At 37.1% G+C, this 27,303-nt stretch overlaps 1 protein-coding gene across 1 annotated transcript; it reads right to left on the bottom strand.

Moving 5' to 3' along the window:
* Window positions 1–11,949: 11,949 nt before the first annotated feature.
* On the bottom strand, window positions 11,950–27,285 carry HTATSF1 (HIV-1 Tat specific factor 1). The gene is given in 9 exon segments (XM_006779437.2): window positions 11,950–14,044; window positions 14,873–15,010; window positions 15,907–15,996; window positions 18,506–18,605; window positions 20,001–20,164; window positions 21,523–21,677; window positions 22,105–22,152; window positions 23,517–23,697; window positions 26,969–27,285. Coding segments are annotated over 9 exon segments (2,142 nt in total). The 5' UTR covers window positions 27,155–27,285; the 3' UTR covers window positions 11,950–12,964.
* Between the last annotated feature and the right edge of the window lie 18 nt (window positions 27,286–27,303).

The following is a 27,303-nucleotide window of genomic DNA, read 5'->3' on the forward strand; positions in this document are numbered from 1 at the left end:
GAGAGAGAGAGAGAGATTACATTTTTCAGTGGAAAGAGAGATCTGAGTTGGAGATATAAATCTAGGGGCTGATGGTACACAGATGGTTATTGAAGCCTTGTGCTGTAACTCACCCAGGGAGAGTAGAGAGTGAGACAAAAAGAACTAATGCCAAGCCTTGTGTAACCACAGCATTTACTGCCTAGGTGGAAATGATGAGCCAGCAAACATTACTGAGAAAAAATGGGCAAAGAGGTGGGATAAAAATCAGGAGAGTGTTTGTAAACTAATGCCCAAAGAAGAACATGTTTCAAGACGGTGGAGCTCGTCACAAGGGTCAAATGCTGCTGAGAAGTAGGAAAACCTGATGCCTAAAAAATTTCTGTTGGATTTAGTATCATGGAGGTCATAAGTGACCTTAGTGGGAAATGTTTGCTGGAGTGTGAGGTCAGAGACAGAGTCAAGTGGGATGAAAGAAGAGGAAAGCACTGACAGTATGGAGCAGTGATGGCGAACCTTTTGAGCTCGGCATGTCAGCATTTTGAAAAACCCTAACTTAACTCTGGTGCCGTGTCACATATAGAAATTTTTTTTATATTTGCAACCATAGTAAAACAAAGATTTATATTTTTGATATTTATTTTATATATTTAAATGACATTTAACAAAGAAAAATCAACCAAAAAAATGAGTTCGCGTGTCACCTCTGACATGCGTGTCAGGTTCACCATCACTGGATGGAGAGTACTTTGCAAGGGTTTGGAGATGAAAGACTGTGAAAAGATAGAGCAGAATCTGGTAGTGGGAGTATGGAGGGTCAAATGAGTTTGCTCTTCCTTTTTCTTTTTTTAATATATATTTTTTCACTGTTGATAGTATTACAGATAAATCCCATTTTACCCCCCCTTTACCTCCCTCTTCCCAGCCCCTACCCACCCACCCCCAAATCGTCACTATCCTTTTTCTTAAAGTAATAGTTTCGACATGATTAAAGGCCAATGGAAATAATACAGTTGAGAACAAGAGGTTGAATATACTACAAAAAAGAAGGAATTATTACTAATATAAAATTCTGGAGAAAGTAGAAGGAGAGGATGGGATCAACGTACAGGTGGAAGGATTGGCTTTAAATAGGAGGAAATGAGCATTGGATGGGCACAGACATATGAAATGTATAACCTTGGCACCTATGGTAGATATTTATTTACTTATTGTTAGTGGTAGGAGAATTTGACTAGCAGGCAAGAGATCTCGATTCTTGTATAAGATCTTCCCCTAGAAAGATTTGCTACTTTAGGGAAGTTATTTCTCATTTCTTTGCTCAGTTTTAAAGTGAGAGAGCTTTATTAGATGATCTCAAAGGTTTCTTATATCTGTGCTACTCTAAGCAAATCAAAAGAATGTGAAATTCAAAATGGCAGAAAATTAACAACCTAGAATGTTCATTTTTATTATTTTCAAATGCGAGCGCTCACTTTCAGTTCAAGGTGATGAACTGAGCCAGTGTGTTTAATCTCATCTTCCTTCTAAAATCCCACTAGCCCTACCTGGTTTGCCTCAGTGGATTGAGTGTCAGCCTGGGGACTAAAGGGTCTCTGGTTTGATTCCAATGGCATATGCCCAAATTGTGGGCTCAATCCCCAAAAAGAGATGTCAGGGGGCAGCTGATCAGTGATTCTCTCTCATCACTGACATTTCTATCTCTCACTCTCTCTTCCTCTCTGAAATCAATAAAAACATATTAAAAAATAAAATCCTACTAAAATGCCAGAAGAAATATAAAAATAATAAGAAAAATCCAGAGCAATGCTACAAAGCCAGAAAAGATATTCAGACCAAAGAAACAAAATGACTGATAGTTATTCAGTGCTTTCAATGGGCCACCTACTGCACTAAACAGTTTACATGTATTAAACCACATAAATAACTCTACAAAATAGATACTATTATTATCAAAGTTTAAAAATTAGTAAACAGAACTACAGCGAAGTTAAGAGCTTATCCAAGCCAGGCAGTCTGATTTTGGAGTCTGCATGGTAAACCACTGTTATGTAACCTTTCAGCAACAATAAGAAATTTATGCAATTATAATGTAGAATCTACACTCTGCTAACACAGGAATAAGAGAAAGCTATTGGAGAAATGATTATAAGTCTTCCAAATAGAGCCCTAGAAATAGCTCAGAATTAGTAGGGGCTAGCTAGTAACTAGAGTGAGTCATGGAGCAAAAAGCAGAGAAGCTAGTTAAAGATCTGCCAAGCAACTGGGCCACTCTCCAACTCTGTACACAGTGAGAACCTCTTTCTCAATAAAATACTTCTTGTTCACAGAGACAGAGCCCGGTGTGGACTTTGTCATTGGATAGAGAAGTTGGGAGAGCCCAAGTAATTCGGGGATCACCATAAGGATATGAACACAAAAGGCATCTTGGCACAGCAGTTCAATTCTCTAAAGCACTTTATATCTAATAAGGCATTTTCCCAACCTCTGACTCAACCTGTACCCTATCCATGCTTCATAAATGGGAATCCTCCTATTGGCACACTCCTAGCCATTCACCTGCACAGCTATGTCATATTCAGAGAAAAAGCCTCTCAGATGAATAGTGACCTTCACAATGGCTGAGGGCTCCAAACCAGTCACCAAAATGTAGCAATCTAATCCTTCAAATGAATGGGCAATCACCAGACATTTAAGAAAAACCAAGAGCATGAAACAGAAACACTAAGATGAACAAGCAAAACAACTGACTTCTGAGGGAAAAGTTAAAGTGCAAAATTTTTTAAATTTCTAACTAGTATCTTGAGAGATGTCCAATAGAATATTGCATCCATATAACAAAATTAGTCCACTATGAAAAAGAAGTAATCAGAGAATAAGACAGAGTTATTACAAATTAAAAACAATTGCTGAAATTAATAAAGATAAATAGCAATAGACATAATTTGAAAACTGTTCTAGTACCTCCCAAGCCGAAGTCATGGAAAATTAGTGGGACAGACTATATAAAGTACAAATAAGAATTTCATATTTTTAAATATTTCAAATTGGTAGAGAACAGATGGATTAATCAACTGATGGCATTGAGAAAATTGGCTATTTATTTGGAAACAAATCAAATTAGAGGCCCATCTTAACCCTGTTATCCCATTTCTCTCCCACTTTAATTTCTCCATCTCTACTGAATCATTTCTATCATCATTCACATATACCCATGTATTTCCCATTTTTAACAACCCAACTACCTTCATTTTCTTTCCTCTGTTCCCTTTCACAGAAACACTTTCTTGAACTTGTTGGCCATGGTTGGTCACCATCTCTACTTCTCACTTTTTCTTGTGATCTTAAACCTACTTTAGTGGGACTTCCATTTTTACCACTCCAATGTACTGATCTTGTCAAAGTCACCAATCCCTTCAATGTTACCAAACCCAATGGCATCTCTATGTGCTCATCCTACTCAACCTCTTAGAGGCATTTAGCAGGATTGATAATTCCTTTTATTCTTCATACATTCTCTTGGCTTCTTCCATGGCACCACTCTCTCCTGTTTTTATCCTAACTTCATTGGCTTCTTTCTAATCTTCTTTGCTCAGTTTCGAAATATTGGATTGCCTCAAGGAGTAACTAGTTCTGAGCTCTCTCCTTTGATTCTGTAATCTCTCCTTTGATGATTTCAGCCCCAGAGGGATTTTACATATCTTCTATGTTACTATGACTAACAGATTCACATCTCTAGCCCTGACCTCTCCTCTACCTTTAGGCATCTCACATGTAATATGTCTGAAACTGAGTCTTAATTCCCCCACTCCAATTTGTTCTTCATGTTTTATGCAAAGGTAAATACCATAAGGGTTAAATATATAAACATACAAATTAAACTTTAAACTACAAAAAGAATACATAGAAACACATATATGGGAAATATTTCACAATAAGTATAATATTGAGCTGGGGAAGGTCTTTCTAAGCATGGCACAAAACTCAGGAGTCATAAAGAGAAAGTTTTACCAATTAACACACAGTGAACATGTGTGTCTAAAACCAACATAAAATTTCAAGGGTAAGGACAGGCTGAAAGTAATTTCTTGCAGTACCTATAACAAATGGTTGCTATCTATAATACAAAAAGAACTTTTACAAATCATTAAAAGGCAAACAAGCCCATAGAAAACTTGACAAAGCCTATGAATAACCAAATGCAAGCTAAATAAGTACAAATAGTAAGCATTTGAAGAGCTGTTTAACACCTCTAATTATTGGGGAAATACAAATTGAAATAGGATGCCATTTTCAATGATAATATTGGCAAAAATGTTAAAGATTAATAATAGTATTAATAACAATATGGGAAACAAACAGTTTTACACACTTGGAGTGGTGGTGTGTGTGAGTTCAATATTTCTGGAGGGCAATTTGGCCTAATGGATCAAGACTTAAAATTCAGGATTTATGATGCATTAACCCTACTTTATGAAATCTTTTTTAATACTAAAAGATATTTTAAAATAAACTGGCTATTTGAAAAAACAAATTTCTGATTTATAACAAGATAACTGCAAGTCAGTTATGAAATTTTAGCATAAACACGGCTCATCTGTGCAAACCTTGAGAGAGACTGATAACACTGTTGGTATTTGCTTAATTCAAAAACAAAACTAAACCAAACTAAAGCATGTCAGTCTATAGAGAGGTAGAGTAAAAGTCTCTCTTTAGTGGATGGGTAGAGCTTGTGGCAATTAAATAAAGCAAAGTTTTCCTGGGGAGGGTTACAGGGGGGAGCAGTTGCTGGGTAAAAGGAACTGCTGTACATAGGCCTTCAGTATTGTGGTGGTGAGTTGGAATGGATGGAACGCATTTTAAAGTTCTGTGATTAGGTCTCAGTCTTTCAAGTGAGCCTGTGTTCCTGGAATGTGAACTTAACCAGTATTTCTCAGGGCTCTTCCCTCCCCGCTTAGATGCTTAGGTGGTACAGAGTAGTTAGAAACTCAGATCGACATAAGAAAAGGAGAACATTGGACAAGGAATAAGTATAGGTTTAGAAAAAATATTTCCCTTAACCTTATATTCTCCTCTATAATTTGCCCCATTCTCTGCAAAAATCCTCCAAATAATCACCTATAGTTGCTGTCTCCACATTCTTGACTCCCATTCTCTTCTCACTCTCTCCCCAATTTGAGCATTCTGCTGAAAGGGCTTGTATAAACTATCACTGACCACCTCCAATTTTCCAAATAAAATGGTCAATTCTCTGTCCTCATTTTTACCTCCCAGCATCCTTGGGCACAACTGATCACTTCTGCCTTCCTGAAATACTGTCTTTTCTTGGCCTCCAGAAACCCATAGCTCCTCTTTTTCATCCCATATCACTGGCCACTCATTCTCAATCTCTTTTTCTGTCCCCTCTTCCTTTGTCTCACCACCAAATGCTCACATACCTGAGGGGTTGATCTGGTCCTTCCAGTGTGACCTGGTGTTACTGGACAGAGGACCGGCCCTGAGTGAGTCTGCCTAAGGCAGATTGGTAGTGTGTGTGTTCTTGACTTAGTGCAGGAAAAATTTCACAATTTCACAACACGAGTCCAGGTGACTATGAGGGAGCATTTATTAAAGCTTGGGACACAGTAAAACAAGAAAGGGCTTAGTTTAGAAGAAGCAACAGAAGAGCCTAGGCTGGTCTGCCTTAGCAGTCTGGGAAGTCAGAGAAAAGGAGCTTTGGGAACAGGTTCAGGGGACTAGCCTGCAAAAAAGCAGCCATTGACCACTGCTCCCCAAGTTGCAAGGCTCCTGAGGTCCCTTGGAATTTAGGGGATGGATGACTGTGGGGGAAAAATGGAGGAAGAAGAGAGGAGAGGGAATGGCGGGGGCTGTTCCTCAGAGAGATAACACAAGCTGGGTCCTTTGTCTTGAGGCTTTATGTCTTTCTCACAGGCAGGAATCTTAGGGGAGGCCTCAGGAGAGTGTTTTAGCAGAATATTAATCAATTTTTTAGGTGTACTCTTCCAGGTCCATGGTCTTCACTGATTGGTCAGTGTCAGGGAATGGGGTTGTCAATCATCACAGCTGGTCCTGTGTCACCCACCCAGTGTTGCTGCTTTTCTGGGTCTAGAACTGGAATACAACTGAGGCCTAAATGTTGTTTCTAGGAAGGTGACCATCTATATCTGCTGTAAATTGCTCTGTCAGTTTGTTCAGGAATCTGTCTCAGTTTCCCTATTCCACTTGTCCACTTGTTACTGGCCTCTCATTGGGGACTCCTCACCCTGTCCCCTGCTTTAAATGTCATCTAGATGCTGATATCAACAAATTTAACTTTCTAGCTCTAACTTTATCCCTGAGTTTCAGAGTTATATCTCAAATCGCCTATTTGATACATCCCCATAGATGTCATATACACATCTCAAACTTAATATGGCCCCAAGTAGAGATTAACACTACCCGCAAGCCCTGTACTTTTAAAATCTTATCTTATCAGTTTTATGTTACAGATAACTATTACTCCTCCTCCATTGCCATACTTGAAGTTCTGAACATTCTTCTAAGGACATGGAGCTCCTCACAGAGTACATTGCATTCATGATGATTATCCTCAAAACTGAAAAAAACATATGGTTGTCTATTATATGCCAGTCACTGTTCCAGTGACGAGGGAGACAGCAGAGAACAGGAGAAAGCCCTGGCTATTACAGAGCTTGCATGCTGCTAGAGTGGTGGAAGGATGGGATTGGGGGACAAGTAAGCAAATAAACAAGGTAATTTGGTGCTCAAAGGGTTCAACAGTAAGCATCAAGGGAGGGAGGTGGGGTGGTCAAATTCCCAAGAAAGGTGATACTTAAGCAGTCTGAAAGATGAGAGAGATTCATCCAGCTTAGCTGGGGAAAGAGCATCCCAGGCTGAGGCATGTGCAAAAGTCCTGAGGTAGGAATGTGAACCCAATGATAATGTCAGTGTGACTGAAGACTGCACTAGGGAGAGTTCTGCAATGAGTCTGCACAAACAGGCAGAGCAAGATCACTCAGAGCTTTGTGAGCAGGCCATAGTAAGAAGTTTGGATTTTATTTAAGTGCTACTGGAGTGTTTTAATGGAAAGTCATCAGGGTGTTTTAAGTAGTGATTTTTTTTATCACCCTGGTTATCATGTAGTACTGTGGTGGGAGTGGACATGGGGAGAAGTATTCAGATTTTGGGGTTTTTTGGAGTTAGAGCCAACAGGGCTTGGGGGTGACAAATAAAGGAGAGAGAGAAATCAAAGATGATTCCTAGATTTTTGGTTTGGACAGTTGGGCTGCTGAGCTGGGAAGACTAGAGAAAGAACAGGATTATTTACTTTGATATTGAAATAATCAAGAATGATGCCCTAACCGGTTTGGCTCAATGGATAGAGCATCGGCCTGAGGACTGAGGGGTCCCAAGTTCGATTCTGGTCAAGGGCATGTACCTTGGTTGCGAGCACATCCCCAGTTGGGGGCGTGCAGAAGGCAGCTGATTGATCTCTCTCATCGATGTTCCTAACCCTCTATCCCTCTCCCTTCTTCTCTGTAAAAAATCAATAAAATATATATATATTTTTTAAAAAAAAGAATGGTGATGAGGAAGGAGATGGTTGCTAGATGGGATGTTGCTTAATAAAGTCAATTGAATCTTCAAATTAACAAAAAGAATGATGATGAGGTAGTGGTGAAGCTAATAATACCTCTGCAAATGAATGAATGGGACTTTGCCAGCATATCCATAGGATAAATTCATTCATTCAACAAGTATTTATTGAGCCTCTATTATGTGCCAGGCACAGTTCTAGGCTGTGGGTGTATTACTGAATCAATGCTACATTTTTTTGGCTGCCTTGTCTCAACATAGATTACAACTGCTTTTTGAAAAGGGTCCATGTCTAATGCTGCCTTTATTCTCACTGCTCCACCTAGCCCAATATATACTTGCTAATTAACTGAACAAAATTACATTGAAAAGATTTCATAATGAGTAAAAATACACTAAATCAATAGTCTAATACTATTAGTATCTCAATATGGCAATCAATATATTCCTAGCAAAAGGTGATAGAAAACCATTAAATGACAAAATTTTAATATCCCAATCTATAATTTCTTAATCATCTAAAAACAAAAGCTTATATTGTTTATTTAAAAGGTAACATAGCTCAGCCCATGTACCAAGGGGTCACTGGTTTGATTCCTGGTCAGAGCACATTCCTGGGTTTCAGGCTTGATTCCCAGTTAGGGGACAGGCAGAAGGCAGCCAATTGATATTGCTCTCATTGATGTTTGATGTTCCTATCTCTCTGTCCCTGTCCCTTTCTCTCTAAAAAATCAATAAAAACATATTTAAAACAAAACAAACAAAAAACACACTAGAAACCTAAAATAAATAGATAGATAAACAAACAAATAAATAAATGGTAGTACAAGTCCTGGCCAGGTAGCTCAGTTGGTTAGAGCATTGTCCCAATATGCCAAGGTTTCAGTTCTATTCCTGGTCAGGGCACATACAAGAATCAACGAATGAATGCACAAATAGGTGAAACAACAAAAATTGATGTTCCTCTCTCCCTTTCTCTAAAATCAATCAATAAAAAATTTAAAAATTAAATACCTGGCCAGGTGGCTCAGTTGATTAGAGAATATAGACCAAAAGGTTGCAGGTTCGATTCCGGGTCAGGGCACATACCTAGGTTTCGGTTTGATCAGTTCTGGGTTCATACAGGAGGGAACTGATCAATATTTCTCACTCACATCAATGTTTCTCTCTCTCTCTCCCTCCCTCCCTCCCTCTCTCTCCCTCTCTCCTTTCCACTCTTTCTAAAATCAATAAACATATCCTCAGGTGAGGATAAAAAAAAATTCATAAATAAAAATGAAATATTTTTTTAAAAAAGGAAAAACTCCCCTTTACAAAAATAAGGTAGGACGTAAAGATATCACTTTTTATTTTTTTATGTAGTGATTTGAGAGAGAAAGGGAGATGAGAGAGAGAAACAATGATTTGTTATTCCACTTATTTATGTATTCATTGGTTGAATCTTCTATGTGCCCTGACAGGGATGGAACCCATAACCTTGGTGTATTGGGATGATGGTCTAACCATCTGAGCTACCGGGCTAGGGCTAAGCTATCACATTTTCAAACTTTAAAGTTAGACATACAGTTAAGCCTAGAAATTTTTACATTAAGGTGTTGCAAGTTTATCACTAGAAATTAGACTGAAATAATTGTTAGAAAGTTGGAAATGGCAAATCAAAAAATATACTTATTCTTAGAGCTTTACTCTTCTAATGTTATCATGGTTATTTCAGTAGAAACATTAAGAAGTGGTACAAGCCCTGACCGGTTTGGCTCAGTGGATAGAGCATCGGCCTGTGGACTCAAGGGTTCCGGGTTCGATTCCAGTCAAGGGCATGTACCTTGGTTTCAGGCACATACCCAGTGGGGAGTGTGCAGGAGGCAGCTGATTGGTGTTTCTCTTTCATTGATGTTTCTGGCTTTCTGTCCCTCTCCCTTCCTCTCTGTGGAAAATCAATAAAATATATGGGGAAAAAAAGAAGTGGTGCAAAAATAGAGTTCTGGTAGCACAAAAGCCGCCATTGTGCTGCTGTAGCTGTCCTAGTTTTCTTTATTGGCCCAGAACGGCCAGTGCATTTTAATATCACAGCCTGTAAAGTCTACTGATAACTAAACTATAAACACAAGCCAACCTGCTTATGCTTTCTACTTGAGAATAATGCAGTTGACAAACCGTATCAGGATCCTCTTGGTTCCAAATGAAAAGTAAAACTTGTCTGTAGGTCTCTGAACACCTAAAACTAAACTTTAAACTATGAAATATTTTTCTCAATCTATTCCTGTGATAATTGTTCAAGAATTTCCGGCTATTTGCAATATCAATTTGCGATTTTAGGAAAATGTTTAACACTTAATTTTTCAATTACACTTGACATGCAAAATTATTAGTTTCAGGTATACAACACAGTGATTAGACATTTATGTAATTTACAACATGATCCTCCCAATATTTCCAATATCCACCTGGCACCATAGTTATTACATTATTGACTACATTCCGTATGCTCTACATTTTTTTTGTTTTTTTTTTTTAAATATATTTTATTGATTTTTTACAGAGCGGAAGGGAGAGGGATAGAGAGTTAGATACATTGATGAGACAGAAATATCGATCAGCTGCCTCCTGCACAACCCCTATTGGGGATGTGCCCCCAACCAAGGTACATGCCCTTGACCAGAATCGAACCCGGGACCCTTGAGTCCACAGGTCGACGCTCTATCCACTGAGCCAAACCGGTTAGGACCTCCGTGATTGTTTTTATTTGTTGATTTTTTTTTATTTGTTGATTTTGAGAGAGAGAGAAACATAGATTTGTTGTTCCATTTACTTATGCATTCATTGGTTGCTTCTTGTATGTGCTCTGACTGGGGATCAAACCTTGGCATATTGGGATGAAACTCTAACAGTATCAACTACTCGACCAGGGCCTCTGTGACTGTTTTTGTAAGGGGCAATTTGTACTTCTTGATCCCTTTACCTTTTTCACCCACTTTTTCTCTTACATAAGGTATTTTACATAGAAATGTAAAGCCAGTCATGTAAATGAGGTGTGATAAGAGGAAAAATAATTTGAGCAAACTGATTGTAAATGAAGTGACTATCTGGAAAACAACAACCACCAAAAAGGCATGCAGTTTGTATCTGAAAGAGGCCCAATAAGGAAAAAACAATGTATGCACAAATATTCACAAAGGGCAAGTTGATAAGCCTTCTACTGTTCTCCAAGCCACCGTTTTGTTCAAACAATTTAACAGCACTTCTGGGCATTACACTGAAAGGTTGGTTTACTTTAAAAAATAAGATTCATGTTATTTCAGAAAGGCATATGCAGAAAATTAGCTAAATCCTTCCTTTTCCAAGCCTCAGAAACACCAGATAATTTACATAAGGAAAATAGGTTCCACTCCAAAAAGGAAGAGGCAGTGTGGCACAAATGGATCAGGGCTATCAGTACTTGAGAAGAAAAACGGAGATCCTTGGAATAAATTAGTCCAATTTTGCCATCAGGTTGTTTTGTAGAAAGCAGTAATGATTTCAAATATTTCATTAATACTGGCAAGACAGTAATATTTTTATCTTCTAAAATAAAGTTTCAAGTTTGTTTCTATGAAGGTACTTTTAGACTCAGAGAGCAGGGCATAAAAGCCTTTCAAAGGCATCCCTGAAGACACTTCTGGTTCACACATTCAGGGCTGAATACATTATTTGATATTTATATAGTTTATATATATATACCCTTAAGGAGCTTTACATTTAGAAAATGCTGGGTTAATTGTTGAGCATTGCTGTGTTTAATATCCAACCCTCTATTTTTCTTTTCTTTTGTTAAGAGGATGTATTGTTGCCTCACAATATAACTTTATTTTCAGGAAAAAAAAACTAGATTACTTAGAAAACAGGTGACTCTGTGTGTGCTTCTTGACACTTAATTTATCCATTAACACCTCATAAATTATTAACCATTTACAGGTGTTTGCAACTTTCATTTCCAGGTGTCTATGTGAAAAGAGCATGAATATTTTGATACCAACCAAATTAGTGAGCAGGGATGTCAGAATGAAACAGCCTCTTTCTAATGGTCTTTTATAAGTTGTAGTTATGTGTCCCACCTATTGTACATGGAAGATAAAACTTTATTTTCCTTTCACTTAGAAAACCAATTTTCCAAAAAATTGTGTTTTGGTGCTTCTGGCTTATCTTTAAAAGGAATCCTATTTTGGTTTGCAAACTTTCAATTTAAATCTTTACCTCTTTTACTGATTTATCCTTGGTGAAAATCCTGCAGATCTTAAGAAATCCCAGATATCAACTAAAATCTTCTCTGAAAGCTGGCTTCAAGTACAAGAATTTTTTTCGATCTGAATGGGGTAATGATTACACTTACAGGCGGTATAATGAAAAAACATCAATGCAGTTTATTTCAGTACTTCTAATTTACGAGAACAAGTGCTTAATGCTACATCAGAAGTCAATGAGTCAATACTTAACTTTGAAAGCATAAGAAAGACCCAACATTTTATTGGGACTACACAATTTAGCACAGTACTAGGCACCATACTAGAACAAAAACACACACAAAATTTAAGTATGAATGATAACAGACATTCTTAAACTCCAGGGGATCAATGAACCTCCCAAAACTGTATACAAAAAGTTGTGTAGTGCATGCACTTTTTTGGGGAGAGGTTCCACAACTCCAATCAACTTCTAAAGGGGCCAAACAGTACAGAGCAGAATTCTAATGCCCTTCCCTATATTTTCAGTAAAGAAAGCTGTGGATGGACCTCAGGAAGTTTACTCTTGCACATGTAAGAGTCAATTTTCATGGAAAGAGGGTAGAAAGGAAAACAAATAAAAATAAGTTGCTAGGACTGGGCAGGGGAAAACTCCAAAGTGCTGTTTACATTATTAGTTTAGTAACATGTTCTGGTTTAGAGTGGAGAAATGGGGACCTAAGTGGTAATATAAGATGGAAGCAAGGAAACTCTCATAGGATTTTTCAAATCCTTAAACAACTAAAACCTTAAGTATGAATAAAGCAATAGCAAGAACATAAAATGCAACTTAACGCAAGTCCAATTTTCAGTTTCTGCATATTAACAACTTATTTTTATTTTTGAATATCACAAACTTCAATCAGAATACTTTAAAAAATATTCTGCATGCATTTAACAAATCTGACAAAGGATGAGTAATCAGTTTACTTGTATTATACTATGAAGTTTTAACTGAACAGCCAATTAACATATATTTGAGATCATTAAGTACAGGTAACAATGCAAAAGTAAATGCATTAATCTGATGGCATCCTATCACTATGCAATGTTTATTAACACTACTAGTAATTACCCTGGAGCATAGGCAAAATGTAGATGGAGGAATTTCCCTCAAAAGCAAGTTTAAGGGATTAAATATCATTATCATTATCATCATCATCGTCATCATCATCACTACTGAGGATAAAGCTGCTGTATGTGGACTGGGCCCTTTTTCCCTGAACATTCCTCATACAACACACAGTCCCTTTCTCATCAGAATCATCAGATTTCTCAGAGGAATCTTCATCTTCGAGCATGTTTTCATCCTCCTTTGCATCTACTTCACCTTCTTTTTCATCTGAATATTCACACATCTTCTCATCTGCATCATCATCTTCCTCCTTTTCATCTGCATCTTCTTTGGCCTCTTTTCCATCAGACTCATCATCAAAAACTTTTTCATAAGTATCTTCTTCTCCGTCTTCATCTGATTCTTCATCGTCAAACTCTCTCTCAGAGCCTTCCTCATCAATAACCTTTTCAGAGCTGTCATCGTCAAATTGTGACCTTTCAGAGTCATTTTCTTCTAACTCTTTTTTGAGAAAGCTTCCATTAAACTCATCAGAGCCATTCTCATCAAATTCTTTTCTGAGGTCATTTTCTTCAAATTCTTTTTCAGAGCTGTCTTCAAAGAGCTTTTCAGAGTAGTCTTCTTCAGACTCCTTGTTGGGGCGATCTTCTCCAGACTCCTTTTTAAAGCCATTCTCTTCAAAATCACTTTTGAGTAGCTTCTTTTTGGATTCTCTTCCGGGGCCATTCGCTTTGGACTCATTTTTAGGACCACCCTCTTCAAACTCTTTTTGGGGGCAGCCTTCCTCAGACTTTCTTTCAAGGCAGCCTTCTTCAGATTCTTTCTGGGGGTAGTGTTTCTCAGCCTCTTTTTTGAAGCCACTTTCTTCAATATCTTCTTCAAATTCTCCCCCATCTTCTGATTTTTCAAACTTCTTTTCATCTACAGGCTCTTCAAATTCCATTTGAGTTTCAGCTTCTTCATCATTCATTTTAGATGTGCTAGGGCACTCTGAAAAATGCCTTACTCTAGAAGGCCCTGCCCTTTCTGAAGCACAGATGGAATTTGAACGCCGAAGACCTTTATTGGCCTCAGGAGACTCAAGGAAAGCCTCCCATCCTTTCAGCCTTTCCTCCCTTTCTCTTGTGGTCTCCTCCACCTGTGCATAAATGGAAATTTCCATTAAAATAAGTTTTAGGCTAAAAGTATTAACATATCTGAGCATTACTAATATTGACAAAAGTATCCTGATTTTATAAGTCATTGCTTCTTAGGAAATCAAAGCAATTCCCTATCTTCAGTTTTCAAAACTTTACATCTTGATTTATGGAGTTGACCTTAAGATCATTTAAATAAATGCCCAACACCACAGTACTGCAGAAATGTCTCATCAATTAAAAAGTTAGTATTTGAACTCTGCCTTTACAGCACAGAAAGGAAGAGGAACATTTTGATTAATATGTTCTTTTCTTATCACTATTCTGAGCAAGCCTCAAATTTCAGACTTGTAAACTGAAAAGTTGAACATTTTTCTTTCTATGCTCTGAATGCAAAATATTATTTAAAAGTACTACTATTAGACCTAGCTGGTTTGCCTCAGTGGATAGAGCATAAGCCTGGGGACCGAAGGGTTCTGGGTTCGATTCCCATCAAGGGCACATACTTTGGTTGCAGGCTCCTCCCCAGCCTGGGCCCTGGTCAGGGATTGTGCATGAGGCAACCAATCGATGTGTCTCTCTCACATCGATATTCCTCTCTGTCTTTCCCTCTCTCTAAAAATCAATGGAAAAATATCCTTGGGTGAGGATTTAAAATAAATAGATAAATAAATAATAAGTAAATAAATAAATAAAAGTACTACTATTACAATACACAGATTAAACCAAATCCAAAACTTATCTGAAGGACTGCTAGTTCAGTGTTTGTTGGTAACAAATTATGTTCCCTTGATAGTTGCAGAATTTCCCTTGATAGTTGCAGAATTTACCTGATAATCTGTAGTTCCATCCCATACTTGGGCAGTGATTTGACGACCACCAAACCACCGTCCATCCAGAGTCTGAATACAATAATCAGCTTCCTCTGGTTCCCTGAAGGACACAGAGGCCACACCATCTGGGTGTCTCTAGAAAAAAATAAGGAAGAAAACAAAAGAATAAATGAGAAAATTCAAAATAAAACATACACATTTGACAAAGTAGGTAAGTGGGAGCTGTTTTTTCTGATAAATTGAGTAAAATATACTGTGTATGAAGCCTTTCTTCCCTTTTACCCCAGCCAGTAACAGATAGCTAGCTGCCTCTTCAACTTAATCTTTTCTAGGAAGAACCAAGCATGATGTCCTTGGAAATGTTTCTACTAACAACACTGTCTAGGACAGGCAAGGCAGCATAGTTGTTAAATGTGGACTCTGAAGTTGAATAGCCCTGGGATTCAATCCTGGCTCCGCCATTTAGCAGCTGAATGATCTTGGGAAAGGTGCTCAATCTCTAAACTTTCAGCATCCTCATCTGTAAAATGGGTATAATAGCATCTATCTACCTCAAAGGATTGAAGATTAAATGAGATAACACGTACAGTAACTTGAAGTACGTAATCAATAAATAGCGACTATTTTGTTATAAATGTGTCAATTTTGGAAGTAAAAAATGGGTGAGAAGAGGAAACATACAAGAGAATATTTTCCTTGATTGTTTTTCTCCAAATATAGAGGAGGAGAATCATTCAAGAGGGGAAAATATGGGCAAATAGGGAACCATACATTTTTCTTGTACTTTCTCTACCTGATCATATACTCTAGAGTGATGATAAAGGGAAATAATCACGGAGTACCAAATCTATCAAAGCCTTGACTTACAATCCATGTTCATCTAATTATTGCTAACAGATGCCTACCATTAGATGGAAGACCAACTATATAAGAACATTAATGTAAAATATAGGGCATACTGACAACTGGTAATAACTTTTAACTGGAAGAATGATTGTTCCAGAAATCATTTGTCCAAGCCATAAACTTACATCAAACAGAAGAAGCTTCCTAATTTGTCCAAACTTCGAACACTCTACACGAAGATCTTCTCTGATCTCATTTAGCACCAACGGATCATCCTGAAAAAATACAAATTCCGATAATTAAATGTCCTGCTTTGACATACCAACATATAAAAAAGGTTTTAAGTTATTTATGTTTGTCTGTAGTCTACAAAATTAAAAAAAAACTTCATGAGCCTAGATTCTACTATATTGGACAGGTCTACACTAAATAATTTGAGGTTCAGGCCCACAGAGACACTGAATAAAAAACAAGATTGTCTGTAGTCCCGCTGACTGACAGGCTCTCATTAAGTTCAGCAGACCAAACCAGACAAAGGCAGGTGGGCAAACAAGGACAGCACCAAGGGTTTCTCTACCTGTAAACTCTGAAGTCCACTACTGCCCTTCCAGCTAGGTGGTATTAAGCACATGAAAAGAAAAATTTCCTTTATGTGCAAAGATGCTAAAGAGAAAATGTTTTATCCATTCAGGAATGAAAAGATTCTGTCTTGTGATTAACTGGGGTTTCATTCAATCATTCTTGTACGTTTTCTTCATATAAATACCAAGGACCTATTAATATATTGAGAGCCTATTGTGGTGCCAGGCACAATTCTATACACAGGGAATATTAACAGCAAACAAACAAGGTAGACAGTCCTGGCTCTCATGGAGCACACATTCAAGTAGAGGAGATTCAATTATTTCTGATAATATGAAATGTGATGAAGGAAACAGAGAGTATAATATAAAGCTCTATAACTCTAAAGTAAAATTTACACTAAACCAATAAGGGTGTTATTTTTAAACAATAAAAAATTTATAAGCATGAAACTTCTATCCTTAAAAATATCCAATGGAGGGAATTTCTAGGAGTCAACGTAGAATAAATGTGGCTTTTGGAGGAAAGAATATTTGCTAAGGTAGGAAAAGCTAAATCTGGCCAGGGTGATAGCTAGACTCAAATAAGGTGTTTCAATGAGCAAGACAGGAGGCAGAAGCAGAAACAAAAACCATGTAATTACACAATAGACTCCTTACTTGCAGAGCTTCCAGATACTTTGAGTTAGGTTTCCATTTATATTCACGTTCAAGTGCTAGGAGTATGCAATATGTGTGAATCAAGGACCTTAAGTCAGATACTAATAGGTATCCTAATTTAAAAAATCAATTATTACCGGGGGGGTAAAATGTGATTTATTGTAGTCAATTCTGGAGTTATACCTAGCAGACTAGATATCATGATCCATCTATGCATTCCTTTTAAAGCCCCACCTGACAAGGACTACATTTCAAAAAGCATTTAGTGTGCATGTGTACACGTGTACTTTTTAAACATACTTCATTATCACTGCAAGTCTAAAGCAGCTCTGCTATATTTCAAGATTCTTCAGAATTTCAGTCAGAAGAGACATAAAAAAATCTTAAATAGGTCACATGTATCTCACCAACGATCTCAAAAGATACAGACTCCATAGGTGCATAGTAAACCCTATCATATCACGATTCGCCCGGACAGAGCTCAAAGACCAATCTGGGGCCTTAGTATCTAAAGGGAAAACGATATTTCCATTCTGATTCTGTTTAAATGCACAAAAGGAACAAGAGTGGTCTTTGGTTGCAACTAGATCATTCGTAAACCTGGAATTTTACATTATGAACATTTTTTTCTTACATGAAAGAATCTAGGAAAATAGTAAAGACTTGTTCTTCCACAAATAATTCCATTGGTCTATGCCAAAAGACAGAGATAAGAACAAGAGACAGAATGCAATATGAAGGTACCCTGATGGCAATTAACATTCCTTAAAACTCCCTAGACCCTAGGGAGTTTCGGTTCAGTGGAGAGAGCATTGGCCTGTGGACTGAAGGCTCCTGGGTTCAATTCAGGTCAAGGGCACATGCCTGGGTTGTGGGTTCGATACCTAATAGAAGGCGTGCAGGGGGCAGAAAATTGATGATTCTCTCTTATCACTGATGTTTCTATTTCTCCATCTCCCTTCCTTTCTGAAATCAGTAAAAATGTATTTAAAAAAAAACTCTCTAGTAGCTCTTCCTTTATTTGCTGTTCCTGGAATTTTACATGGACATTAATATCATAAAGTCCTCCTAATAGCCACCAAAGACTTGTGTAAAAACTAGGTCCTGAAAAACAACCTCCAATATTAAAACATCAGGGGCTTTATTTCATTAACCTCAGGAGTTCTAAGACCAAATTTTTAGTACTAAAATGAAGTTTTCACTTCAAGTGTGAAACTGGTCCTCCCCACCAAAATCAACCCATACTTGGAGCTCCCATAAATCTTTTAATTATTATATTTTTTATAATTTCCCATGCCAAGTAGCTTCCATTTGGGGCCACAGTATGGGCATTAAACAGTCTTAGCTATGATACAATTAAAGAAACACTGAGCTAACCATGAGAAAATCTGAAAAGTTTGACTGATTCTTGGCTACGTTTTTCTATCTTGAGGACTACATAAATGTGCAGGATGTAACATGAGAAAGATGGGGGGGGGCAAGTTTGGGCTCCCTTAAAAGAAGGCATAGCAACGTTTTAATCAGTAAGAATATTGTACCCTACCTCAAAATCCATAGGATGAAACATATTTTTGATGATGACAACTCGTTCATGGGGCATTCAGATTGACCCATCCTTTCTCTCAAGTCTCCAATCCAATTGCCTAATGACACAAAGTAGAAATAATCCTTTATTGATTATTTTAAAATGATGATTATTTGATTCCAGAACAACAATGTATATTTTAGTCACAGTTCTATTCAGAGAACTTTCTGGAATAAAAATAACAGGCAGGTGAAAGATGGACCCAATATCTGAAATCCCCAGAATATACAGGGTCGGGTAAAAGTAGGTTTGCAGCTGAAACCGGTTTGGCTCAGTGGATAGAGCCTCAGCCTGCAGACTGAAAGGTCCAGGGTTCAATTCCAGTCAAGGGCACGTACCTTGGTTGCGGGCACATCTCCAGTAGGAGGTGTGCAGGAGGCAGCTGATCAATGCTTCCCTCTCATCGATGTTTCTAACTCTCTATCTCTCTCCCTCCCTCTCTGTAAAAAAATCAATAAAATATATTTTAAAAAAGGTTTGCAGTTGTTCATATGGAAAATAATACATTAATAAATAATAATACAAGAATAAACTTTGTGTTTTGCATACTCACAACTGAAAACCTATTTTTGCCCCACCCTGCTTTTTTTCCAGAACTGCTATCTGGTTACAAATATTCCAATGACATTCCTGAAAAAGTTCGAATTATTCACTATGTATGATTATCTAAGAAGATATACTCAGGCCAAAAAATATGTTCAAATTGTACTGGTTTGTAGGTACTTTATGATTATGACAAACCACTGAAATATGTAAAACTACTCATTCTTTGTTACAATCTTAAATTTTACTGTTTATAAAAATTGTAGGTATCTGTTTTAACTATTCCTGTAAAAAACTGTAGAAGATCACCTAAATGCTTTCATAATCATTTATCAATAGTGTAAGCAGTGCTAAAAGTGTTATCAGAACTCACTGTGATAAAGGTACTTATCACTTTGGCTAATTTCTTAAAACTAGCATATTTCAAAACACATATTAAACAAATGGGTTAACAGAAACTTGATGGCATTATGCATATACTAGTATATGTAATACATTATAAATACAATGATAAAACCTATCATTTCAAATTTCTAATACAAGCCTGTATGTAAAAATTTAGCTCCTGGTGTAGCTGATTTCAACACACATTGAAAATGAACTAATGACTGATATACAGGCCTAAACTATCTTGTTTAATCTGATGTTCAACAACTTCCGAAGAGATAGCTTTGTTATCTCATTTAAGTCCTTGTTGTATTACCAATGAACACCCCAGAAAATGAAAAACACCACTGCTGCCAAATCATCCTGTGGTACAGATTACTGAAGGTTCCGGATGAAGGTTCTTTAAAAATAATTTGTAGGTATATTTAGGAGATGTTCTCTATGAACAAAACTAGGTGGCTATTACCGAAAGAATACTCTAGGATATTTATAAAAATCTTTCGAAGAAGAAAAGAACACAAACTTTTGTTGCTGAGATAGCTTTTTCTTGTAATCCCTGCACTTCTTCTTCTTCTTAGAGGCATCATATTCTCCCTTCAGTTGAAACTTTGCCACCTCGACATGTAGTCTGTAGCCTCTAATTTCATCTTCATCCAAAAGTTTTAATGCAAGATCCACAGATTCCCTCTTTATAAAGGGAAAAACAAGACAGTCAGTAAGGTACACACTGAAATAAAACTTCAGGAGTTGTTTATTTTTAGATGAATGATGACTATATATGCAATAATAATTTAAGCATAACTACCCAGTTTGGGAACCTGCATTCAAGATATAGCTACCTCCAACCACCCATGTGAACTTGGGCAAGTTATTCAAGATTCCTGAACCTGTTTTTTCATCTGTAAAATGGGAACAGTAATGCCTTCATCATAGGTTCTTGACAAAATTAAATGGAATACACATAAAGGATAGTGATTGGCATATGGTAGTTGCCCAATAAATTAATATCATTATTGAAGTAGTTTTGTTTCTTGGCATCTCGATTTTTCAACTAGAGAATAAGTCAAATGAACTTGTGTGATTTCTAAGGTGCATGCCAGTTTTAAAATTATAAGGTATTCCCAAAAAGCTGTCAGCTTAATCCTACCACCTTCTAATTTCATTGATATGCTGTATACTCACAACATACCCATGGTGTTGGTACTGTTGTTTTTTATCACTTTGATTTTACTTTGTAATTACTTCCAAGTTCTATGACATATGTGTATGTCATCATCATGCCCATTTCTTTTATATCCTGCAATAATGGGTAGCACTTGCTTCTAAGATGATAGGTGTTCTAGAAATGATGAATGCCTTTAACATGGAGTTTTCCCTGTGCAATTTATGACACCATGGATAGAGTTCTACCAATTTCTGTTAACACCATACTCTCCCAATAAAAAGATATTCTGTAGTAGTAAGCATAAGCTATCAGCTCCTTTGTTGTCTAACTCAGGGGTCAGAAAACTTATTTTGTAAAAAGCCAAATAATAAATATTTTAGACTTTGTGGGCCACATGGTGTGTGCTGCAACCATTCGACTCTGCTGTTCAAATATGTAAGTAGACACAAATTCGTAAATGAATGAATGCAGCCATTTTAATAATAAAAAATTTATTAACAACATCAGGCAGTAGGCTGGAGTTTGCTGATCCTTGGTCTAATTCATTCAAATAGGCAAATAAAATATTACTGGCTTTTTCTTCCTTGTGGACTTTGAAAATGTGTTCTGAATTGATTATATGCATACACTCTGAAAGAGCTCTTTGCAGTGAGAATTCTTTTTAAGACAAAAGCACTTTGGTCATATAACTTACATAATACTTTGACCAGACGAACAAGTGAATAATCTTACCAATTACACACAGGCACAATCTGAAATTTCACTTTTCTTCATGTCCTGTTTTGAATAGTTCTCCATCTTAGTAATCATCGATATAAAATTATAGCCCTGGTTCCTGATTTAAAAATGGAAAAGAAACTTATCTGACCACATAACTAACCTTCAAATAACAGCAAAGCCCATCTCCTTTAAGATTTCCTTGATTATCTTTGTAGAGCTTGACCTTAAATTCTTCTGTTTGAGGATCTCTCATAATAATGCCAAACTTGGACATGAGCTGTATAAATTCATCCAGTGTAATGTCTGGAGGCAAACCTATCAACATTAGGGAAAAAATTTTTAATTTATAAAGGCATCTAAGTAAAGGTGAGGGTTATTTAGCATTCTACCAATTAGAAAGCTACAACTTAGATGAGCACAATTTTGAATTTCTAAACGTATGTAAAAATCTCACATATATAGAATTGAGGAAATTTCATGTTTCAATGAATCTGAAGGGACAAACTGCCACAAGTAACCTAAAGCAGACAAAAAGGATGGCATGCATGCAAAGTTACATACACTTAATTTTTCTTAGTTTTGTAATAAACAAACATATTCCTCACTAATGCAAACAACTGAACAAAAATGGCAAAATCATAAGAAACGGGCTTCAGAGAAACTGAAAACTAAAAATGACTTTGTGAAAAACATAAAAATCAAATATTTTCTATTCTAAAGCTGTTTAAAAAGGTATACATACCAGACACATATACATTTGTATTTCTGTCTTCTTCAACATGAAACCACCCTAAAAATAAAAATGAATAAATAAAACGCATGCAAGAAAAGGTCAAAGTCACATTATAAAATTTTGGCAGTGTGGCAGTCTCTCAAAACTTCCAGGAAATTTTTTTTTTTTTTTACCCTGAGAACAAGACAAATTCAAACTACTGTCCAGCTTTCAATGTATTTGGCTCTTTTGACAGATAATCAGTTTCAGAACTCTGTCTAAAAAAAGAGAGCTATTTATATATTTTTAAAATTGTATTGTATTGGGGTGACATTGGTTAATAAAATTATATGAGTTTTAGGTGTACAATTCTATAATGTATCATCTCTATATTGTATTGTGTGTTCACCACCCAAACTCAAGTCTCCTCAACAATTATCTCTTTTACCCTCTTCTCTCTCCCCCCATCCCCAGGGTTCCCTCTGGTAATCACCATACTGTTGTCTGTGTCTATGAGGTATTTTTTTAATTGATTTTAGAGAGGAAAGGAGAGAGAGAAAACACAATCAGTTGCCTCCCATACGCACCCTGATGGGGACCAAACCCACAACCTGGGCGTGCCTGACTGGGAATTGAACCAGCGACCTTTTGGTGCAAGGGACAATACTCAATCAACTGAGCCACACCAGCCAGTGTTTTTCTTAATCCCTTCACTTTTTCACCAAGCCCCCAAATCCCCCTCCCCTCTGGCAGCTGTCGATCTGCTCTCTGTGTCTATGAGTCTGTTTCTATTTTGCTTTGTTAGTTAATTTTGTTTCACATATAAGTGAAATCATATGGTATTTGTCTTTCTCTGACTGGTTTATTTCACTTAGCATAATACTTTCTAGGGCCATCCATGCTGTCTCAAAAGATAAGATTTCCTTTTATTTTTACGGCGAGAAGTATTTCACTGTGTAAATGTACCACAGCTTTTATATCCACTCACCTACTGAAGGGCACTTGGGCTGCTTCCAAATCTTTACTACGATTCAGATGCTTCCTTAAAAAAACCACCCTTACATTGACTTTAGACCTTCACATTAAATTGCTTCTGACTCCAATCTACTGTGTTAGACATGGCTAAGCTGAAGCAAAACTGGCTTAAGTTCAATTTAATTAAACTCAAAAACTGTAAAAAATAACCTTACAAACAGAACTTTTGATAATCCCCTAATAGTAGCTCTATTTTGCAAAGGAAGCAACTGAGGAATAGAATTGAAATAACTCATTCCATGCCCATAAATTAGTGTGAGAGCCAATATATGAACCCAAATAATAATTTTTAAAAACCCATCTCAATGATTCCTTCAGAGCCATTATAATTCTCCAAAAAGTAACTATATACACACACACTCACATTTTTAATTTTCACACACGTTTTACAAGCTAAATCCACTTGCCTGATTCAGCCTTTCTCTTTTCTCCTCTCTTTTTGGGATCAGTGGGTTCAGGGTTTTTTCTTTGCGGAGGTTCTTCTGCAGGCCTAGCATTAACATCTTGTACATTTGCAGTAGAGCTAGACGCACCATCATTAGAAAAGCCATAATTGGCCTGATATGTAGCAATGAAATCTTCAGTGATCTGGACAAGAAATTCAACACACACACACACACACAAATTAAAAAATTATTTTCTCCTGTAAAAAGTTTACACTGTGTTAAATTACAGCATATTCAGTTATACAACTTAACATAGAAGTGTTGTAGTAATAAAGTGTAAATGCAAGAACCGTCACCTTAGGGGTGGGGCAAATGTAGGTTTACAATTGTTTGTATGGAAAATAATAATACATCAATTAAATATCATTTTTTAAATATGTTTTTATTGATTCCAGAGAGAGGAAGAGGGAGAGGGAGAAACATCAATGAGAGAGAAACATTAATTGGCTGCCTCCTACACCGATTGAACCCATAACCTGGGCATGTGCCCTGCTTGGGAATGGAACCAGCTACCTCCTGGTGCATGAGATAATGCTCAACCAACTGAGCCACGCCGGGTGATAATACATTAATTAATAAATAATAATATAAGAATAAACTCTGTTTCGCATGCTCACAACTGTAAACCTGCTTTTGCCCCACCCTGTATATAGAAAACTGTGTATGATAAGAAATAAGAAATGGGAACTTGGATTACCAACACAAAAGTCTGAGATATTACTGTTATTTTAAATGATGTTGACACCTTCCTAGTTGTTTCATTTATAAATTACTACCTCTCCACAGTCTACTTAAGCAAGGCTATGAGAACGTATAACAAAGGAAGTACCAGATAATAAAATAGGATAAAAAACAATAGCAACAAATTCGTATTTTGTGTATTTATTTATTTCAGAGAGAAGGGAGAGGGAGAGTTAGAAACATCAATGATGAAAGAAACATCAATGATGAAAGAGAATCAGTGATTGGCTGTCTCCTGCATGCCCAGTGGGGGATCGAGCCTGAAACCCGGGCATGTGCCCTGAGTGGGAATCTAACCAGCAATCTCCTGGTTCGTGGTCCATTTTCAAACACTGAGCCACACTGGTCAGGCCAGAATTAATTTTTCTTTAACTATATAGATGTACAAAGTATATGTACACTAAACATTTACATATCTGTAAGCAAAGAGAACAGAATTTTTATTTGGTGTTTAAAGAAAAGGGCTAACAACAGTAAATCTAAATGCTTGTTTTAACGTTATAATGAATTAAATCACTATCATTTACTGTAAAAAAAAATTAAGAACTAATCCAACTTACATCTATTCTGGCTTTCAGGGGGGAAAAGCACAATTTCACAATGCAAGAAATGTAGTTGTCTTTATACCACATAGGAATGGGAAACATTTTAACTCAAAGTTTGACAGATATGGGCTTCCATGGCATAAAAGATAGATTAACAAGTTAATCTAATTATCAGACTATTGTTAAAAGAACTGAGAAGGCTGAAGAAACCAAATCTGCGCTAGGTCTGGCACTGCCAGTACAAGAGTGAAATATAGTTGACCCTTGAACAGGGGTGGGCAAACTCTTTGACTGGAGGGCCACAATGGGTTCTTAAACTGCACCGGAGGGCCGGAACAAAAGCATGGATGGAGTGTTTGTGTGAACTAATATAAATTTAAAGTAAACAGCATTACATAAAAGGGTACTGTCTTTTTTTTTTTTAGTTTTATTCATTTCAAACGGGCCGGATCCGGCCTGCGGGCCGTAGTTTGCCCACCGCTGCCCTTGAACAACACAGGAGTTAGGGACATCAACACCTTACTCAGTAGAAAATCTACATATAACTTTTGACTCTCCAAGAACTTAACAACTTTTCAGGTTTAACTAATTTGAAATAATGGTTGAAGCCAGACTAAGCTTTGAATACAGAAAATTTATCCCAAAGTGCCACTAAACTTTTATTAATATAAAAGATAATGTTTACAGTACAAAATTGGCAACAGTCGACGAATTGAAGGCATACAAATACCAAACGAAATGATTCTTGTTTGCAATTCCATTGCTTGGCATTACAAGCAGTGCCTGGACCCGTTTGAAAACAGGCACTGATGAAAAAATTATTTCGTTCTGTTGATTCTTTTAAAATTTAAAAATGAACTATATGTTAATAAACAATGACTTTATAATCATTCAAAGTGTGTATACATTTTTGGGACACCCTGTATATTGTATACTGCATTCTTTTTTTAAATTGATTTTTAGAGAGAAAGGAAAGGAGAGGGAGAAAGAGAAACAGCAATTTGAGAGGGAGATATCGACTGGCTGCCTACAGCACACCGCCTAACCCAGGATTGAGCCCACAACCTAGGCATGTGCCCTGACTGGGAATGGAAGTGGCAACCCTTCAGTGCACGGGATGATGCCCAACCATCTGAGCCACACTGGCCAGGGTGTATGCTGTATTCTTAAAGCTGCAGAAAAGGATTAAGAAAATCATAAGAAAGAGAAAATACATTTACAATACTGTACATTTACTGACATCGTAAGCTTATGTGAACTGTTTACAAGATGATGAAAAATTTGTGTCTAAGTGGATTCAGTTCAGACCCTGGTTATTCAAGAATCAACTAGTACATTTAACAATTTGAAGGGATTGGAACATACACAAACACAAAATGGGAAAGAAAGAAGTTGAATAATATTTAAAGTTACACAATGGAGACATGATTTGTTATTTCAGGCTTCCAAGTCAATTAGTGTGCTATTGGTATCCTTTTCCCCAACCATGAGATTCTGGTTAACAGCATACTTTTACAGAGAAGTTTATAGAACCAAGTTTAACACCAGTTACTTTACTGAAATTAAGCTGAAGTAAAATGCTTAATAATTTTCAAATACTCTAAATAAATATACACATATCTTTTCCATTTGTATTTTGTGCACCTCTAGTCATATTCCTGTGGTTATTTGGTTCAAGCATGTGTTTAGGGACAAAACTTAATAGGAAAGTAGAGGTGCAAAATTCAATCAGTAATGGCTAGGTTAAAAAAAAATCAAGAAGCTGCATTTTGCACATAGTATATAAGCTAAACACCTGAATTTCCAGGATAAGTGAGGTTGGCTCCCTGAGAGTAAGAGCTACCAAGTTTGTTCTTGGTGTTTTTCCTCTTTGCAATAAAAAGCAGTCACCAATGTAATACCCAACTACGACCTTCACAGATAAAATTAATAAGGCATAGAAAAAAAAGACAAGAATTAAATTACATTTACGACATCTCCCTAAAGATTTCCCTTCCTTTACACACTGGTTCCGCAACAACAGAACAAAAAGAAAGGCCACTACTAATGGGGGCTCTACCCCCAAGACCTCGAAAAGAAAATGAGCGAGCGGCCTGCTCTGCAGGGGCACCGGCAACACACACTTACCTTGGGGAACCAAGCCTTCTTATCCAGGTCCCACTCATAGGGGGTGTCATCTGGCTGCTGCTCGAAAGAATTGTTTTCTCTACCTGGACCTTTCTGGGTGTCTCCATCGTGGGTGTCTCCGTACAATTTTTGCAATCGCAACTGCTCGTCAAAGTCGTCTTTCCCATCCAAGTTGTTGCGGCTCATGTTGCCGACTTAGCCCAGGGGAACAGGCCAGAGAAGCTCAAAGGCCGAGATGAGACTAGAAGGGAATAAAGAAAATGAGGTCTGCCACTCGCGGCCCTCTCCTCCCGGCGCGCCTCCCCGCAGCGCCCCAGCAGCCCCCGGGAGGTCTC

The sequence above is a fragment of the Myotis davidii genome, unplaced genomic scaffold, assembly GCF_000327345.1.
Source record: "Myotis davidii unplaced genomic scaffold, ASM32734v1 scaffold1208, whole genome shotgun sequence".
Lineage (NCBI taxonomy): Eukaryota > Metazoa > Chordata > Mammalia > Chiroptera > Vespertilionidae > Myotis > Myotis davidii.